Below are 19,713 nucleotides of genomic sequence, written 5' to 3'. Positions count from 1 at the left end.
TCCAAAACAACAGGCACTGCTTTTTTAAGTCTCCTGGAAGCTGTTCAGTTAGGGGGTTTAAAACAATGACAAACAGCCCCCATGCCTGCCCCATTACTGATCAGAAACAGCAATCCATAGTCAGAACACAGAACCCTAATATTTGGAGGACAAGGTCTTTATTGCCCACTCTAGCTCCAGTGAGTCATACAAGAAATATTGGTTGCTGTCCCTACAGCTGCCTGCTGCCAGCTGGGGATTTGAGATGGGTAGTCATCACTGTGATGATGACTGAAATAAATAAAAAATAGCTAAAATTTTTCAAGCCAAACTGTTCCCTGGAAGATGCAAACATTAAAATAAACTCCAGAGTTCCAAAATAGTCACTTCAGACTGTTTCTAACAGTATAATTGTTGTCTAGGTGGAGAGACAGATTCTTGCTGCTTCTTACTCCACCATTTTCCCTGTCATCACTCCTGACATATATTGAAAGGATCCCTCTGGCTGTTATATTGGATATGGACTGTATAGTAGCAAGGACAGAAGTATGCATACCAATTAGAAAGTTATTGAAGTAATCCAGGTGGGAGATCATGGTTACTTTTACCAGAGTTGTATCAGGGAGTTGGTGAGAAATTTCAAATTGTGAATATATTTGGAAGGTAAAGCCAATGGATTTCCTAGCACATTGAATGTTGGGAGAAAGAGAGAGTGAAAGAGATAACGGAGATCGAGGTTGACATCAAAGTTTCTGACTAAAACAACTGGAGGGATGAAATTCCCATTAACTAAGATGGAGGAAAAATCAGGAGTTTTGTTTTGGCATATAGTTTGAAATGCCTATGCAACATATATGTAAAAATTGAAATCTGAAGTTCAAGAGAGAAGTTTAATCCAGAAGTAGAAATTTGAAAATCATGGAATTTAAAACCATGAGACTAGATAACATCACCAAGAAAGTATGTGTGAATGGAAAAGATGACAAAGGCTAGAACCCTGGGGCACTGCAACATTAAGAGGTAAGTAAAAGAGAAGGGATGAGCAGAATGAACCAAGAGTGACCAGTAGGATAGGAAGACTATCAAGAAACTGTTATGTCTTTTTTTTTTTTTTTTTTTTTTGAGACAGACTTTTGCTCTTGTTGCCCAGACTACAGTGCAATGCCACGATCTTGGCTCATTGCAACCTCCGCCTCTGGGGTTCAAGTGATTCTCCTGACTCAGCCTCCCATGTAGCTGGGATTACAGGCATGTACCACCACTCCTGGCTGATTTTGTATTTTTGGTAGAGATGGGGTTTCTCTATGTTGGTCAGGCTGGTCTCGAACACCCAACCTCAGGTGATCTGCCAGCCTCGGCCTCCCAAAGTGCTGGCATTACAGGCATGAGCCACTGTGCCCAGCCAAGAAACTGTTAGGTCTTAAAGGAAAATGTAGAGATTATTTCATGGAGGAGAGACTGAGCAACCCTAAGAAATGCTTCTGACAAGTAAAATGAAAATTTGACTTTGACCATAGGATGTCACCATGCAGAGTTCATTGGTCATATTAACATGAGTAGTTTGGTTGAGTGATGGAAATGAAAACTCCACTGGAGTTGATCTAAAGAGCATAGGAAGAGATAAATTGAAGACAGTGGGTATAGACAATTCTTTTGAGAAAGTTTACTTTCTGAATAGAGAACAAAAAATTAGGTAGGAAGTTGTAGGAAAGTGTGTCAAGAGTAGGAGTTTTAGAATGTGAGAAATAGTATGTATGTTCAGCAGTTGGAAATACTTCAGTAGAGACTGTAGAATCAATATTGTAGAGGAGATTGAAGGAAGAATTGCTACTGAGAAAAAGTTCATGAATAGAAGAGAGGGCATGGAATTAGTGCACAGGTTGGAGTACTGGCTCTTGATAGGAACTTAGAAAGTTCATCTGCAACAAAGAGAGGCAGGCAGAAACCTTAGTGCAGATACTGGTGATGGCGGAGGTGCAGAGAATTTTCTTTCTGGTTGTTTGGATTTCCCCAGTGAAAGTGAGGTGAGAGCAAAGACAAGATTAAAGAGAAGACAGGTATGAAAGATTTATTTGGGAGAGTGAGTTGAATAAAGACTATTGTACTATTGCCAGACAGGATTAAGGTTTATTTGCAGTTCACGTCACAAAATTAAAGTAAGACCATCAACATGGCCACATCGTTTTCTCCAGTTACACTCAGCTGCCCCGACAGTTGGATCTAACCAGGGTTGTGGGTTTTGTAAAGTGAGGACAGTGAAGCAAAAAAGGGATAAGAGAGTTAAGGATGTGTGCACGGGGGTGAGTAACCATAAATTTAAGCTGATTAAGTAGGGAAGAGAGGACATGAAGTAGATGATGGGCAGTGGCAGAGTAGCAGAATAATAGATAAGAGGTCCTAGAGTCAAAAGATTGTTGGAGTTAGTGCTAAAGAAATGAGCTGGAAAGATAGGAGGCATGGCCAGAAAGAGGAATGAATAAACAATTAGGAAGGAGTTACAGCTACTAAAAATGACAAGATAGGGCACAACCCCATGAGTACATGACTAAGGGAGGGTGAATAACAACCTCATTGGAAAGGGCAAGGTTCTGTTTTTTCTTACTAGCACAGAGCTTGGAACATAGTAGGCACTCATTATACATCTGTTGAACGAATGGATAAGGAATGACTACCACCTCCCTAGCAGCTCTAATTGAATTCCTGGCTTCTCTATTCCATCCATTTGCTCTCAATCCAGGATTGGAGAGGCAAAATGGTTTCAGGTCAATGCAAATTAGCACGGGTGATCCTTGGTACAACTGTGAAACGTGTAAAGTTTTTATTAGTGGCTCTTGCTTTTCTTTCCATGCATTGATAGCACTCTCCTGAGCAGAGCTTCCAGGGCCTGGGTGCTCCCACTCTCTCCTGTGCCCCATTTCCTCCAATCCCCCAAACCTGCTCTGGAAAAGAATAATATTGCTCATTTACACTTCAGTGTATGTCTCTGTTTCCTCTCTTAGAGGGGATGTATGTTTACATCTCATTTCTAATTGAGGGAATATAAGGTTTGGTCCCCTGTGAAAACATTGCAGGTGTCAGGAAGGCAGGGCATGGTGTCTGAGGTCAAGAGAACTTGTGTTCCTGAAATCAGACCAGGAAAGCCGCTTCTTTCCCAGCCTCTGCCCTTTATGGTCCCTGAATTGGGAGTGCTGAGTCAGTGGAAGAGTCTCATAAGAGACTAGTTTGCTTCTCTTTTCTTTCCTCTGTTCTCACAGTGGAGTTTGCAGTCCAGATTCTGCAATCCCAGTGTTCCCAGAACCAAGCCGGGTCTGGCTACGTTTTCTCAAGGCCCAATAATGAGAAGCAGATAAACTGGGAAAGAAGGGAATTTATTGCTGTAACCGGATTCAGGGAGAAGGCCAGAGATAATTCCACCAGACCAACCCAAAGTGTTACCATTTTCTTAGTGCTCATATAGGTTGGGGTTATGTGCCTACATGCAGTATACCATTCACTTAAGTCTATTGATAAATAATTTTGTTTCAGCTATAAGGTCAGAGGCAAAAAATGCTTGCTAAGTCCAATGAAAAGGGCCCCAATACCTTCAAGGCCTGTCTACTGTGGTACCGGAGCGATTATTTCTATGTCATCTCCTTTACAGCTTGGTCCAGAGAGCTGCCTTAGACTCTCCAATGAATCTATTCAAACAGCTGCCTCTGTTACCTTGACTCATCTAAAATTTTATCGACCTGAGACTAAGTGCTGGCACTAGGAATGTAAGACTGTCTCTATTATTTTGTTTGCTCTAGTTTAGGGAGAATCCCATACAAGACTCCTACTGACCATGTTTCATTTCTAGCTTTGATGTCTGGGCACTATTTCCCTAGGTTTAACTGTTTGCTCAATATTAAGGCAGCTGTGTTGAAATTTGTCTGTGAAACTGGGGTGCTATGCAGGCCTGTCTGTGTAACTGTCATGCCTGCCTGTCTGTGTGATTGTCAGGGAGAATTGACCTGTCACACTAGTGCGCGTAAGGATCCTCATCAGGCACGAGAGGGTGTGGGTGGCCAGTCCACACCTGTCACTGGGAGGCTGGCACTGTCATCTTCTCATTCCAACGGCTCTCAAAAGACAAACCTCTGTGAGTTGGGCCAAGGCCCAACAACAATAATTCTTTTTTGTCCTTTAACTTCTGTTTTAATTAACTTTATTGAGGCATGATTTACATACCATAAAATGCACATACTTCAAGTGTAAAGTTTAGTGACTTTTGTAACTAACACCCCAAACAAGATACAGAACACTTTCATCTCCCTAGAAGTTTCCTTTGTGCTCCACTGTGGTAGAGTCCCGTTTACTCCCACCCCAGGACCCAATGGCTGTTTGCTGACCCTTTGAATGAGTTTTGCTTGTTCTCGAAGCCTGTATAAATGGGCTCATACCATATGTCCTGTCTGAAGTCTAGCTTCTTTTGCTCAGCATAATGGGTTCTGAGATTCATTCACGTGGCGTATTTCATTTTACTGCAGACTAGTATTCCATTGCATAGATAGGACACAATTCATTCGCCTGTTCACAGTCATTTGTGTTGTTAATTTTCTCTAATTTTTAAATGATCAACACTTCTTGAGCTTCATTAACTACCAGGAGCTTAGGTAAGCCTGGGCACTCACAACTGGCAGGAAAAATGAAGTCAATCGATAGAACTTTTAAATGTTTCTCTCTTATACATTCCCTTCAGTCCAGGCTCTCCATCCCTTCTGCTGGTGGGCATAGGCAGATGACTGAGCAGATGTGTGGAAGGGACTCCAGAGCGGCCCCCAAGGCTCAGTTTGCCTGTCTGCTGTGGATTGGTTGGTTGGTTTCGGACACATGGATTTGTGCCGGTAATTTTTATACAATGCGTTAACTTGGTTGCCCCCATTTTAAGCTGGAATTGGGTTGCTCAAGTGTTCTTCTTGATGATCTGCCAGGCAGCCTACTGACTGAACTAATTTGGACCCCACCAGCTGATAGGAAATCAGGCTCCATGGAGACCATCAAGTGTGCCCACACTTGCCTGGGACTCCAGCCCCACCACTCCTGTGTGATAAAGCATTGGGAGCCACTTGACCATCACTTCAGAGAATATCAGAACTTGATGTAACTACATTGGGCATTGAGTCCTCTCCAAATGCACATTTAAATACTTCAATCCAATTATATGCATGCCGCTAGACAAATAAAGCCAGACCCTGCATTTCTTGGACAACTTGGTCTCCAAATGCCACTTCACCTGGGAAGAAACTGCTGGATCTGTGTTCCTGGAGATAAAAGTGTCTGAGTAAGACTTCAGGAGAGACTGTACCATATTTCCTAAATTGTGTGTTTTGTATTTATAGAAGATTAAAAGGATTTTTAATGGATTCATTGACAATGCAGGAGTTTTGTATGACATGCTCTTTTGACATAAAATGCTATTCTGCATATAGAACTTTTGTTTACAAATGTACTTACTCATTTATTATTTTATTTGATCCACACATCCACTCTACAGGCAAACAGGGCAACTCTGGGCATCCCATTTTGTAATGGGATGCTGAAACACAGAGCTAATGAGAGGGCCAGGACTAGGGTAAGCAAATGAGGAGAGTCATTGTACGTGCAAAGTGGGATTCTGTCTTCCTTTAAAATGTTGATATTTTGTTCATCACAGAATTTTTGCATTAACTTTGATTTTTTAAATATATTGCACTAAAATATTATTTATCTTGATTATTGAATCTTTTGTACTCAAGGCTAGTGAACTATTTGCTTCATCCTAATCCCTGAGTCTCAGGCCCTGCAAGGTGAATGGATTAGCTTGAATCATATAAAGTATCCATTTATTGCATATGAAAAACAGATGAATATCAGTCATTCCATATGATTCAACCTAATGGATCCTCCTAGGATGGAGTCAGGAGGCCACACTGCACATGAGTGCCTCAATTATACCACTCAGTGGCCCTAAGCCTGGTGCACATTAGAGCTCCTTCTGAAATTTTTATTAAAACCAGAGCCTCAGGCTTGGGATGGGAAACTGGCATTCCTCTACTGCAAACCTCTGGATTGGAACCCTTGGATTAAATCAGAATTAAATCAGTCTATAGATTGAGGCAGAGAGTCTGGATTCAAATTCTGGTATAGCTCTTTATAACCACACAATTTGAGGCAAGTTGCAAGTTATGAGTGTTGAGCAATGTATGCAAATGTTTAGCACAGTGTCTGGCATAACAGGAAATCCTGGATAAGAATTAATGCTTGCACAAGCCATTACTTCGTGTGGAAGTTCAGAGAAGTACATCAACCAAGGTCACACAGGAAGTTAATGAAAGAGATGAATTTGGGACCCAAGTCTCTCTGGCCCCATAGCCAGAGGTGAAGTGACTACACTTGACATCCACTAAGTGCTTCCTCTAAGAACAGGGATCCTCAATAATTAGCCCATGACGTTTTCTAATAAGTCGCCTCCCCACGCCCATGAGAATCAAAGATGAGCTGACCAGGAAGAGGCAGAGGCAGAGCAGGGACCTCTGCCGGGCTAAGTGAGCAGGGTCCTTTGCCTGGGGGATTGCCCTCCAGTGGGTAAATCCCCTGTCTCCTCAATTATCTGGTCCTATCTAACCCCCTAGACTCTAGCTGGAGCCATCACTTCCTCATTTCCAGTTCTCCTCTTTAAATTTTTCTGTCCTGGCTTCTGCTGCTTGTCCTCTGGCGGAACCAGTGACTTCCTGAATGTTGAAATTGTGGGTGCCACGGGGGACCTCTGCTTTTCAGGGCACTGCTAGGAACTCACTTTCCTGAGTTTCATCCCCTTTCACTTTCTGACATACCACGGACCAAAGAAAGTGACTTCACCTGGCACAGCTTCACTTCCTGCCACCTGTCTTCCTCACCTCTTACATTTCAAATAGGCCAAAAGTCTACGGCTCCCCTGTTCCTGGCTGTCCCACCTCTGAGAGGCTGTGCCTGCCCTCCTGCCTGCCTGGAGGGCCTTTGCCTCATCTTGATCTGGATCAGTCCCCTATTATCCCTTTAAGCCCAGCTCTGGTATCTCTTGATTCAGATGATAAAGCTATTTGTCATATTTCTGCCCTGTCTCCCCTGCCTCCAGGCACTTCTGTCTTCTCAGGGACATCAACCTTTGCCGCACTTCACAGCAGTTTTCTGGAATCTAGTTGTAGCCGCAACCATCTTGCATGCTAGGCTGTGAATATCTTTCATGAAAAAAAGGCCATTTCTTCATCTCCTTGGCACCCAGCAGGCTCACAATGTCGCTAGTGATAATAATAACAACATGACCATAGTGTTTATTACCTAATACTTCCATCCTAGCCACCTTCTATAATTTAATTCATTTAAGGCTCACAAAATTCATATCTTCCTTATTTATACAAACAGAATAGTGAGATGCTCAAAGCTCAAGTGACTTGCCTACTGCCAGACAGCTGCTATGTGGAAGAGGTGGAATTTGAAGCCAGGCATTCTAGCTCTTACTGCCTGTGTCTTAATCACCATGCTATACAGCATCCCTGGTACAGATGCTTGACAGGAGGGAGAGAGGGAAGAAGCTACTTTCCTTAAGGAGCTCAGATCTCACTGGGGCCTGGACAAGGACACCTGTAACACATGTACACATGTGCACACAGGTGTACACACACAGAAAGAGAACATGGGAAAACTACAAGAAGAAACACTAAGTGCTAAAATGTGTAGTTCAGAGCAGTGCTTCTCAAACTGTAATGTGTATATAAATCACCTGGGGATCTAGTTAAACTGTAGATTTGGATTCGATCTGATGGGGTGGGACCAGAGACTCATTGTTAGAACAAGTGAACTTGCATTTCCAACAAGTTCTCAGGTGATACTGATACTGCTGGTCCATGGACCACACTTTGAGCAGCAAGGATGAACTCTAAAGGTTGAGGCAGGTCAGAGAAGGGAGATTTCACGGTGGGCTGGAGAGGTCCTGGGACAGTGAGCTGAGTCTGGGCCCATGGCAGGGCTTGGTTGGCCCTCTCTGGAGCCATCCAGCTTTTGGGTCTCAGGGACCTGGGAGCGAGGGGATGCTTTCAGAGGCCCGTAACTTGTGCCCCAAAGCCTCCTCGATCCCCCTTAACAAGCAGCAGCACTGTGTAGGAGATCCACATGTGAATAGCCCGTGTTTGAGAAATGTCCAATCCTGATCATGTCAGGAAACATCATGCAAATTCTGAAATCAGAGCCAAAGGGAAGTGCTGCGAGGTTTACAACCAGCTGTAGTGGTTCGATGGGAAGGATCTTTCTCTGAGTGTTTCCTCTTGAGGGGAGCATTTCTGCTGGCTCCAGGACTTTGGCCATCTATAAAGCTTGGCAGTGAGAAATAAGAAAATTCTCAAGGAGGACGAGCTCTTGAGTAAGACCCAACAAGCAGCTTTTCACCAAATTGCAATGGAGCCTTTCGAAATCAATGGTAAAGTACAATTCCCCAATAATGGAATTGACCAGAAATGTAGTCTTTCTGCTAGCGAGATACGAAAGTAGACAAGTCAGTAGAAAGTCTAGGTTTGGCTTATTGCTGCATTTTGCATGTAACCATCACTAATACGTGTCTGGAGTGCTTCAATTTGGAATTTCTGGACTGCTAATAATAGATGCTGTATTTTTAGCATATAGTCAGGTTTTTCTTAGCTTCACTATTGTTTTAATCATATTTAAATATTTTCTCTTGAAAAAATGCCAATGCTTATTAAATGTCCCCTTTTTTAAATGAGTGTCTTATTCTGACACACAGGTTGGGTGATACAATGAAAACGCAAAACAGGGGCACTGAAAGGGGATCACAAAACTGAAGCCAAGCATGACAGTTTTCAAAACACAGCTCTTTAAAATTCTTTAAGGGGATTTCTGTTATAACTGATGTGCTGGTCAGGAAACATATTCTGTATTTCATGTTGACTGAAATATGTTCATAGCTTCATAATTAGTTTGTCTTAGGTTAAACTCAGGTCTGTAATATTCAGTCAACTCTGTTGTCTTTATTTTCTCACTCAGCGTTCAACAGGTGATGCATTTTTAAAATCTTCTAGAATTTGTCGCATTTGAAGTCATGGGTGGGCTTGCGTTCCACAAATGATCTCTGATTTCCTAGTCTAGAACATTCTCTTGGGATCATCTTCCAAGTTGATCAGTCATTTCCACTCCCAGGCTTTGCTGGAAGTTGTCTATGCGGGAAAATTGGTGGCTCTATCTCCTGGCCAGAGTGTCCTTCTCATCCCACACCTGTCTGTCCAGGTCCCTGCCTGGAATTTTTAGGCGTACAAAGATGAAGCATTTGGGGCTCTGTCTCTAGGAATTTACAGTGTAATAACAGAGAAAGGCATGAGTGCTAATGACTATAATAATCATTGGCTATTTAGAACTTCTCAGAATGCAACATTCTGGATACATGACTGTTTAAGAGACTGAGGATGTTCAAGCAAAGTCAGCTGAACAAGCATACTCAGCACCTATTTCCAGCAGGTCACTGCACTCAGCACTGAGGAAACAGGCTTGAATAAACATAGCCTCTGGCCTCTGGCTTCAGGCAGGAGGGGACAGGGGACAGGGTGAGCCGCCTATGAACTGACAATTTCCATGTTGTGACTGAGACTTCCACAGGACATGATGGACAGATCTAGCCGGGTATAGAGCCCTGGAGGGCAGAGCTGACACCTCTTCCAAAGTTTAAAGGGGGTCCGTTAGAGAAAGAAGTTAGTGCCTGGGACAGGGGTGGGCACCACATGTTTGTATTGTATTCACAAGAAATATTCGGAGAAATATAAATAACTCCATACTGTTTGGCCAAAGTTGGGAGGGAAAGACCAGTGGGGACTGAGGCTGGAACCAAAAAATTTGACTTCATCTTGAGGTCAGTGGGGAAGCAGGAAGGGGCTGATGTGGGGCTGAAAGGCACTAATGTGCATGTGAGGTTGCTCTTTGTCCTACATAGGGATGGCTGGAGGAGAACAGAGAGGAACTTGGCAGCAAGAAGTGATGAGGGGCAGTGGATGGAAGGCAGGAAAATAAAGGAATGCTCTGGAGAAACACTGGAAATCAGATCGATTGGACTGCAATGGCAGGACAGGGCTGGGGAGGAAGATGCAGGAGTTGATAGTGAACCCTAGATTTCTGACCTGGGTTGTGTGTGTCCCAATTAAAAATGTAACCAAGCCAGTGCCGGAGGATTCCTTGAGCCCAGGAATTTGAGACCAGCCTGGGCAACATAGTGAGACCCTATCTCCACCAATAAATAAATAAATAAAATTTTTACAGTATCTTACCAAAAACCAAAACTACTCCAATTTGGATGGAAGAAACCTTTTCTTAAATGCATTCACAACATCCTGCCTTCTAATACAAAGATCCTGCCTTCTAATACAAAGATTGTGGAACATATGAAACTTTCTAGAAGAGTGCCATTATGCAGGTAATCACTGTGAGTCTCTGTTAACACAGTGACCCCTCAGGGCCGGCTCTGCACCTTACTTATTTTTTGTCTGCTGAAGATTTATTCATTTAGGCCATATATAGTTTTATTTTCTTTTGAAAATACATTATCTTAAACTTCCCACATATGGTTCATGAAAAACAGCACTGAAAAACATTTCTAATGTCATTTTCCTCATTTATTTTTCTCTATTGTTAGTATTGAAATATAAAATGCTGTTTTTCCCTGGTTATAAAGTATTAAACTAGTTTTTCTTTATTATTATTACTCAAGGATACTGGACTAGGAAAGTTTTCACCACATGCTGAAGAAAATTTTAGAAGCGAGTTTGGGAAACTTTTGGAATATAACCTTCATTTTTTCTAAAATTAATCTAAAAAAATGATGAGGAGTGTAAATTTCACAGTATACCCTCTAGAAGCACAGTGCACCTTGCATCCCTCTTTCCTGCCATCACCTCCAGCCTCCCTCATTAGCACTAGCCTCCTTCATTCCATTATCTGCACTAGAATTAACGTACTCTTTCTTTTCTTTATTTTTTATTCTAGCTTTTTAGAAGTGTGATTAACAATACAAACTATATATATTTATGATGTACACGTGATGATTTGATATACGTATCCATGGGCGAATGACCACCACAAAGACTGCTTTAGTTTCCTGAGGGGACTTGACGTAGGGTTGGCTTCTGTGGCCCTCAGGGTCCCACAGAATCCCAGGTCTCTCCTCAGAGCCATAGAAACTGCTCTTTTGCCCCATCATCCTCCTCAACAATGGAACATTTGGGCTTGAACGAAAGGATTTACCTGTTGACAATATCTTTCTGGGATGTGTCTGTTTCTACCTTTTTGAAAATTAGCAATCTGTGTCTTAGGCTTCCTGTCACACTCCTGGCCATCTGGTTTCTCAAGGAAGACTATACTGTTACCACAGCCTAATAAGACAAGCACTTGTTGGGCTGTGCAATGTGATCTGTCGGAACCTCTTTTTTTTTTTTTTTTTTTTTTTTTTGAGATGCACCCAGGCTGGAGTGCAGTGGGGCGATCTCAGCTCACTGCAACCTCCACCTCCCGGGTTCAAGTGATTCTCCTGCCTCAGTCTCCCTAGTAGCTGGGATTACAGGTGCTCACTACCACGCCCGGCTAACTTTTATATTTTTAGTAGAGACGGGGTTTCACCATGTCGGCCAAGCTGGTGTCCAACTCCTGACCTCAAGTGATCCACCCCCCTCGGCCTCCCAAAGTGCTGTAATTACAGGCATGAGCCACCCACCTGGCCCTGTTGGGGCCTCGTACTCCAACTTCTCAACTACTTCAGGCTTCCCACCAACTTCAGTCTGAAGAACATTCTTCTTGAGAGAGAAGATTGAAACAAAATACAAGTAGAAAAGTTAAGGTTTTTATTGTTGTTTGTTTTAATTAACACTAACTATTGTCTCTCAGTAGTGAGCCTAACCATCCTTTCTTCCCGCCCTTAACGTACTCTAGAGCGACCTTCAACAAACCCAAACCCTCAAGTCCATTCAGACTCAGTCTTGCGACACGACTGCTATTATTTCATGTCGTTGTTCTGACTTTGCTCTTCATCATGCCAATATTTCTCAACATCTTTTAAACATCTGGCTTTATTGCAGAGTTTTGTCTTAACTTTTTATGGTGAAATATTTATAGAGTCAGAGAAAGTTGCAAAAAATGTACAGAGAAGCTTTTCTGACTCTTGACTCATTCTCCCCCAGTGGTAACATCTTACACTGCATTAATACAAAATTACAACCAGGAAACTGATATTGGTGCGATCCATAGAGCTTATTCATTAGTTTTACATGCACTCATCTCTGTGTATGTATATAGTTGTACCAATTCTATGCTTAAATAACCCCACATACTCCTCACTCCCCCACCAGCAATCATCAACCCCTGGTAACCACTAATCAGCTTCCCATCTCTATAATTTTGCCATTTTGGGAATGTTACATAAAGAAATTACACAGTATGTGACTTCTTTAAGATTGATTTTTTTTTCACATAGTATAATTCCTTTGAAACCCATCCAAGTTGTATCCATCCATAGTTGGCTCTTCTTATTGAGTAGCATTCCATGATATGAATGTATCAAAGATTGTTTAACATTCACCCACTGAAGGACATTTGGGTTGTTTACAGTTTGGGGGCTATTACAAATAAAGTTGCCATGACCATTTCTGTAAATGCTTTTGTGTGACTTTAAGCTCTCATTTCTCCAAGATAAATGTCCAAAAGTGTAATTGCTGGATTCTAAGTATATGTTTGGTTTTACAAGAAGCAGTCGACATATTTTCCAACGTGACTATATCATTTTACATTCCCAGCAGCATCGTAGAACTGATCCAGTTTTCTGCAACCTTGTCAACATTTGACATTATGACTATTTTTAAATGTAGCCATTCTCATAGGTGTATAGTGATATTTCATTGTAGATTTAATTTACATTTTCCTAATGGCTAGTAATGTTGACTATCTTCTCATGTGCTTAAATACCATATGTATAGCCTCTTCAGTGAATTGTCTGTGTCTTTTGCCCATGTTTTAATTGGATCTTTTATTTTTTACTGTTTGGTTTTAAGAGTTCTTTATATATTCTATATATAAGTCCTTTGCTAGATATGTGGCTTGCAAACATTTTCTCCCAGTCCGTAACTTGTATTGTTATGTTCATATCAGCATCTTTTACAGCGCAAAAGTTTTTAATTCTGATAAGGTCCAACCTAACAATTTTTCCATCTATGTATTATGCTTTTGGTGTCAAGTCTAAGAGTTCTTTAGCCCTTGGTGGTGAAGATTTTCTTCTCTATCTTATTCTAAAATTTTTGTAGTTTTACATTTTACAGTTAAGTACATGCTCTATTTTATTTTTATTTTTATATGTTAGAGACAAGATCTCACTATGTTGCCCAGGTTGGAGTGTGCAGTGGCTATTCACAGGTGTAATCATAGTGCATTGCAGCCTCAAACTCATGGGCTCATGTAATCTTCCCACTTCAGCCTCCCAAGTAGCTGGGACTACAGGCTTATACCACCATGCCTAGCCCGTGATCCATTTTGAATTGATTTTCATATAAGGTATGATGTTTAGGCCAAGGTTTTCATATGTTTCATTTTGTTGACCATGGATATATAGTCATTCCAGCACCATTTGTTGAAAGGCTATCCTTTCCCTGTTGAATTGCTTTTACACCTTTGTCAAAAACAACTTGGGTAAATTTGTGTGCATCTCATTCTGCATTCTTTATTCCTTTCCAGTGATCTATGTGACTATCCCTCTAACAATACCACAGTGCTTTGATTACTATAGTTATATTGTAAGCGTTATTATCAGATAGAGTTATTCCTCAAATTTTAGTCTTCTTTTCAAAACTGCTTTAGCTATTCTAGGGTTTTTGCCTTTCCATATAAATTTAAGTGTCAACTTGTCTACGGTTACAAAAAGATCATGCTGAAATTTTGATAGGCATTGTGTTACACCTATAGATAAATGTAGAGAAAATTGATATCTTTATTACATGCAGACTTACAATCCATGCACATCTCTCCATTTACTTAGGTCTTTGGTTCTTTTAACTAAATTTTTAAAAAAATTTCAGCACACAGATCCTGTACATGTTTTGTTAGATTTATATCTAAATATTTCATTTTCTTTGGTGTTAGAAATACCAAAATTGTTAGAAATAGATAATTGGTGCCAGGAAGAAAAGTCAGCACAGAGACAAAAGATCTCTCAGCAAGGCCATCTTTACTTTCTGCAGAAAGGGTGCTCAATCGCAGATGGAACAATGGCAAGAGCACACTTGAACAAAAGAAAAGCAGACATATTTATCCCTTACACATTTGGGTCATCCTTACTGCTGTGTCCTGCATCTATTGGCTGGAGCAGGACCTCACAATCTTAAACTGATACCTGATTTGCTAATAGCCTACAACTTTCCTAATAGTTAAGTACAGGGAAGGACAAAGAAGTTGCTTACAAAAGGTTTAAGGAAGCAATAACATTTCCAAATAAGGAAGAGGCATAGGGTGTGAGCTGGAACTTGCCTGTGAGCATGTTCAACAGTTACATAGGATAGGGCTTAACAAAGAGTTATTAACACAAAGCAAGGGGCTTGAAGAAAGTTAGTCCTCAAAAGAAACCATCATTTCCAATACTCACAATTTATTCTTCAACAAGAAGGAAAACTTTGAAGAGGAAATTTTTACCTTCTACAATCCCTCCTCTTTTACTTTTTAGTTTTCCTCTTCACACTTGCTTAACATGTCCTGGCTTAGTTGTTTTGATTAACTCCTGGATGTATGGTACAACATAATACCTAAGAAGAAGGAGTATACTTATTATAGTTATTAAAAAGGTAAGAATTGAAGCTGTTTTTTTGTTTGTTCGTTTGTTTTCTGGTTGATGAAATACCAGAGTAAAAGGGATAGGCAGTTGAACTAGAGCAAAAGTATTGCTCCAATTATTTGGCAGAGTGTCCAGTAATGGTCCTCCATAATACCACCATACATCTGCTCAGGGTGGATGTATGAATAAGGGCGGACTGATGAGTCAGCTCTTGGAAGTGCCTGACTTCACTGCATCCTGTTAAGTCTCCAAGGAATGCCAGATTTTTCCCCTTGTCATTGGAGATAGGAGGTAAAATTGGTTTTGGAAGATGGAGGCTGGATGGCCCTCGGGGGCTGACTTGCAGGGTGTTGAACTTCAGGAAATAACAGAAAAAGAGCTTGGCACAATTCTTTATTCTAGGGGGTGGAATCTTGAAAAGGAGCTACCAGGCACTCCATGTCCGCTGGATTTGAGGACTATACTAGTGGAAAGGCAACAACGTGAGCCTCTGGCCTACCGTGCGCACAAGCGTAACAGTCACTTTTGTTTAAAGTGCAAACAGAATATTTAATCCATTTTAACCAGGCATTTACATCTTTATACCTGTTTCAATGGCTATGGTTTGCCGTAGGTCTCCCATTTCTACTACTGAGATCTTGCTTTTGTCATTTGGCATAAGGCGAGTCATAGTTTGATTTTGTAGTTTTGGGAAAGGGGCAGCTGTAGGAGGTGGAGGAGGGAGAACAAAGTGCACCTTAAAGAAGCCTATAGGATCCCTTCCAGTGACCTCTGCTCCTAAACCACAGAAGCGCCCTACAGTGGGGTTAGAGTTGCTGGTGGTAGGAATAGTAATAGATATAAGCACTGGGTAAGGAAAAGAAAGGAAAAGATATAGATAGACTAAGCTTTCCTTAGCTTTAATTTGGTAGGGTTTGATCCAGGAACAATGGCCCATGATTCTGAGGATAATGGCGCTTCCTTGACTCGGGTGTGATGTGTCCATCCCTTTCTGCTGTACGAACAGCAGTCTCGGTGATTAGCAGCACAAGGTACGGTCCTTCCCAGGCTGGCCCGAGTTTCCCCTCTTTCCACCCTTTGATGAGAATGTGATCCCCAGGCTGGTGCTGGTGTACTGGAAACTCCAAGGGCAGAACCTGTGTGAAAAGACCTTTTGTTTTAAGGGAAGAGAAGGTGGAGTATAAAACAAGTATATAATTTCTAAGAAATTGATCTTTTGTTTTAAATGTGGGGACATCAACAGTGGACTTTATAGTCCTTGGTGTCTTCTTGCTGAGAAATTTTCTTTAGCACCTATTTTTATTAGTTTTTAGACCAAAGAAAGCCAAACACCAGTTTATATTTGACAATGCTTCATGTATGATTTTATACTAGATAAGCTAAGTTTTACCTTTATATTAGTGTTATTAATGTTAAACTTAATTTTAATAAAACCTTGTTGACATATTTATCCAATTTTCATGTCTGACCATAAGGTAAGATTTTTACAGACTGTTTTTAACCTTTTATAATTTTTTGTTAAAGAGCAGGTTAGTGCTTTAAGAAAAACCTTTTGTGCTTTTATTTTAATACCCGGTTCACAGAAAAACTGGATGACGCCCCTTTAACTTTAGCCAATATGTTTACACACAGAATTTTCTTTACAATTAAAGTTTCAAAACTTGCTTAAACCTTCAAAACAAATTTTTTTTTAACCTTTTAATGTAGGTAGCAAGCCACATTCTTATGCCTCCTTATAATCCTTTTACTAAAAGTTTATTTTACTTTCCTTACATACCTTGCATATAAACTGTTTATTCAATAGTTTTACATTCAGGAGGCCTAATTACTTTTAAATTATACAACATTTCTTGCATAAATTCCCTTTTATAATTTTGTTTTTCACAACTTTCACAGACAATTCTTCAACATGCCTCAACTTTCTGAGTTGTTGCTAACATCGTTTTCTTTAAACAACCAGTTAATTTATTTTAGGACAAGAATTTACCATATAACATTCCTTTTTACATAAATTCTCCCTTCCTCCTTTTTTTTTTCTCAAAGATGATAGCCATTCTTTTCCAAAGCAAGCTTCCTTCATGTCGGTGGACTAGACTGTTTAAGGCCACAAGATTAGAAGTTAGGATAATACATATGACACTGTTAACATTTAGCAAACTTTACTTTTGTTGAAAACCTTGTAAGTTTGGGATTTCAATTATACTTTGCTATTAATAAGACCTCGTTTAGTCCAAATTTAACTTAGAATTGCCATAGATGGCTCCTTCCTGAATCTGTAAGTATTTTAAGGCTTGGCTGAGTGCAAACAGCTCCCACCTTTGAGCAGACCAATTATTAGGCAATTTTCCTAACTCTGCTTCTACAAGAGTTTCCTTATCACTTACTGAATACCCATTGTGTCTTTTTCCCTCAATCACCCGGGAGGAACCATCTATCATCCTGTCACCCAGGAGGAGCCATCAATCATCCTGTCCTGAAGGGAGTTCCTCGTAGTCTGGTGGGACGTTTGTATGGTAACTAAGATTTAGGTCCCCTGTTAGGAAACCCACTGAGTTAAGGGAATTTTCAGTGGCTAATATTAAATCATCTTTTTCTAACAGAATAGCCTCATACCTGAAGGTTCTTGAGTCAGTGAACTACCTTTTAGCTTTTGGGGTTTTTTGTTTGTTTGTTTGTTTTGACTTGGGATAGTTCTGACCTGGTGAGGTGTGCTCACAATGAGGTTTCCTCTAAAAGTTATTTTTCTACTTTGTTCTGTTAGCAAAGCAGTTGCTGCTACAGATTGAATACATTTGGGCCATCTGTGGGTTACTGGGTTAAGGATTTTTGATTAGAAAAGCTACGGGTTTGTCAGTGGCCTCAGTGCTTTCGGGCTACGCCCTTGTTTACACTGACAACAAGGTGGTATTGGAGTGTTATAGGGTCATGGAGAAGACCTTCAATTATCAATTACAGGTTTTAAATTTACCCTGGCTTTTAAATGAACAGGGTACACTGTTTTCTCTTTACTACTTCTGTCTCTCTCTCTCTCTTTGACTCTGTCTCTCTCTCTCTTACTCCCTCTTTATCTGTCTGTCTCTCTCTCTCTCTCTGATTCTCTGTCTCTCTCTTTCTCTCTTTGACTCCCTCTTTGTCTCTCTGTCTCTTTCTCTTTCTCTCCCTTACTTTCTCTCCCAGTTTCTCTTTCCTCTCTGCTGGTCTTTCCCTGCCTCTGCCAGCCACTTACGCTGCTGTTCTCCCTTCTCCTTCCCCTTCCTCTAGGGGAGCAACCAGCAGGAGTGAAGCTTAGCCTCTTTCTTACCCCTGAAAAGAAGGGAAAGGGGAGTTCTGAATATTTTTCTTACTATTGGAGGTTTGTGTGAGGTTCAACCACCTGAAATTTGTGGAAGGCTCAACCCCTCAAACCAGGGATGTCTTGCTTGCCTGTCCTGGAAGGCTCAACTCCTCAAACCAGGAGGTGTCTCGCTTTGCCTGCCCTGGGAGGTTGGCCTGGTTTCTCCCTTTCCCTCTCTGAAGGTCCCTTGCACACTTCCCACTTGTGTTGTCCTCTCTGGCCACTCCCCCAAGGGAGAATTAGGCTCCTTTTAGTGTTGGCATGCAGGTATAAATCCCATGGCAGGATCCGCCCTAAGCCATATGAGGTAGCTACAGAACCGCAGAGAGGACCCACTCACTCCATCCAGCAGTAGGACTTGTCACCATCCACACAAACAACACCGCAAGCAGAGTTCTCTGTGATCATTCACGCACACACAAATTTAGCCTTCCAGAATTTCATGACCAAGGAAAGACACAGTCATTTTCAGGCAAACAAATCTGAGACAATTCGCCATTGCCAAGCCACCACAACAAGAACTGCTAAAAACTTGAACTGTTTAAATCTGTTTAAATCTTGAAACAAATCCCAGAAACACATCAAAACAGAACCTAAGGCATAAATCACACAGGACCTATAAAACAAAAATGTAAGTTAAAAAGCAAAATCAAAAAACAAAAATGAAACAAAGTACAGGCAAAAAAGAGCATGATGAATGCAATGGTACCTCACATTTCAATACTAACATTAAATATAAATGGCCTAAATTCTCCACCTAAAAGATACAGAACTGCAGAATGGATAAGAACTCACCAACAAACTATCTGCTGCCTTCAGGAGACTCACCTAACACATAAGGACACGCATAAACTTAAAATAAAGGGGTGGAAAAAGGCATTTCATGCAAATGGACACCAAAAGTGAGCAGCGGTAGCTATTCTTATATCAGACAAAACAATCTTTAAAGCAACAGAGGTTAAAAGAGACAAAAAAGGACATTATATAATGGTAAAAATCCTTGTCAAACAGGAAGATATCACAATCCCAAACATTTATGCACCTAATACTGGAGCTCCCAAATTTATAAAACAATTGCTAATAGACCTAAGAAATGATATAGACAGCAACACAATAATAGTTAGCGAGGTACTTCAATACTCCACTGACAGCACAGGAGAGGTCATCAAGACAGAAAGTAAACAAAGAAACAATGGATTTAAACTATACTTGGAACAACTGGACTTAGCAGATATATACAGAACATTTCATCCAACAACCAAAGAATACACATTCTATTCAACAGTGCATGGAACTTTCTCCAACATAGACCATATGATAGGCCATAAAATGAGCCTCAGTAAATTTAAGAAAATTGAAATTATATCAAGCATTCTCTCAGACCACAGTGGAATAAAACTGGAAATCAACTCCAAAAGGAACCTTCAAAACCATGCAAATAAATGGAAATTAAATAACCTGCTCCTGAATGAGGATTGAGTCAAAACTGAAATCAAGATGGAAATTTAAAAATTATTTGAACTGAATGACAATAATGACAAAACCTACCAAAACCTCTGGGATA

The 19,713-nt window shown here is 40.8% G+C and overlaps 1 protein-coding gene across 1 annotated transcript in view; it reads left to right on the top strand.

Moving 5' to 3' along the window:
* Window positions 1-8,227: 8,227 nt before the first annotated feature.
* MARCO (macrophage receptor with collagenous structure) overlaps window positions 8,228-19,713 on the top strand; it is a 50,727-nt gene continuing 39,241 nt past the window's right edge. The window contains exon 1 of the mRNA XM_055261585.1: window positions 8,228-8,431. Within this exon, the coding sequence (XP_055117560.1) occupies window positions 8,410-8,431 (22 nt within the window). The 5' untranslated portion in view covers window positions 8,228-8,409. The remainder of the gene's footprint in view (window positions 8,432-19,713) is intronic.

Source organism: Symphalangus syndactylus, chromosome 22, assembly GCF_028878055.3.
Source record: "Symphalangus syndactylus isolate Jambi chromosome 22, NHGRI_mSymSyn1-v2.1_pri, whole genome shotgun sequence".
NCBI classification, from domain to species: domain Eukaryota; kingdom Metazoa; phylum Chordata; class Mammalia; order Primates; family Hylobatidae; genus Symphalangus; species Symphalangus syndactylus.
The sequence above is the reverse complement of the archived record's forward strand: the minus strand, read 5'-3'. Positions and strand labels throughout refer to the sequence as shown.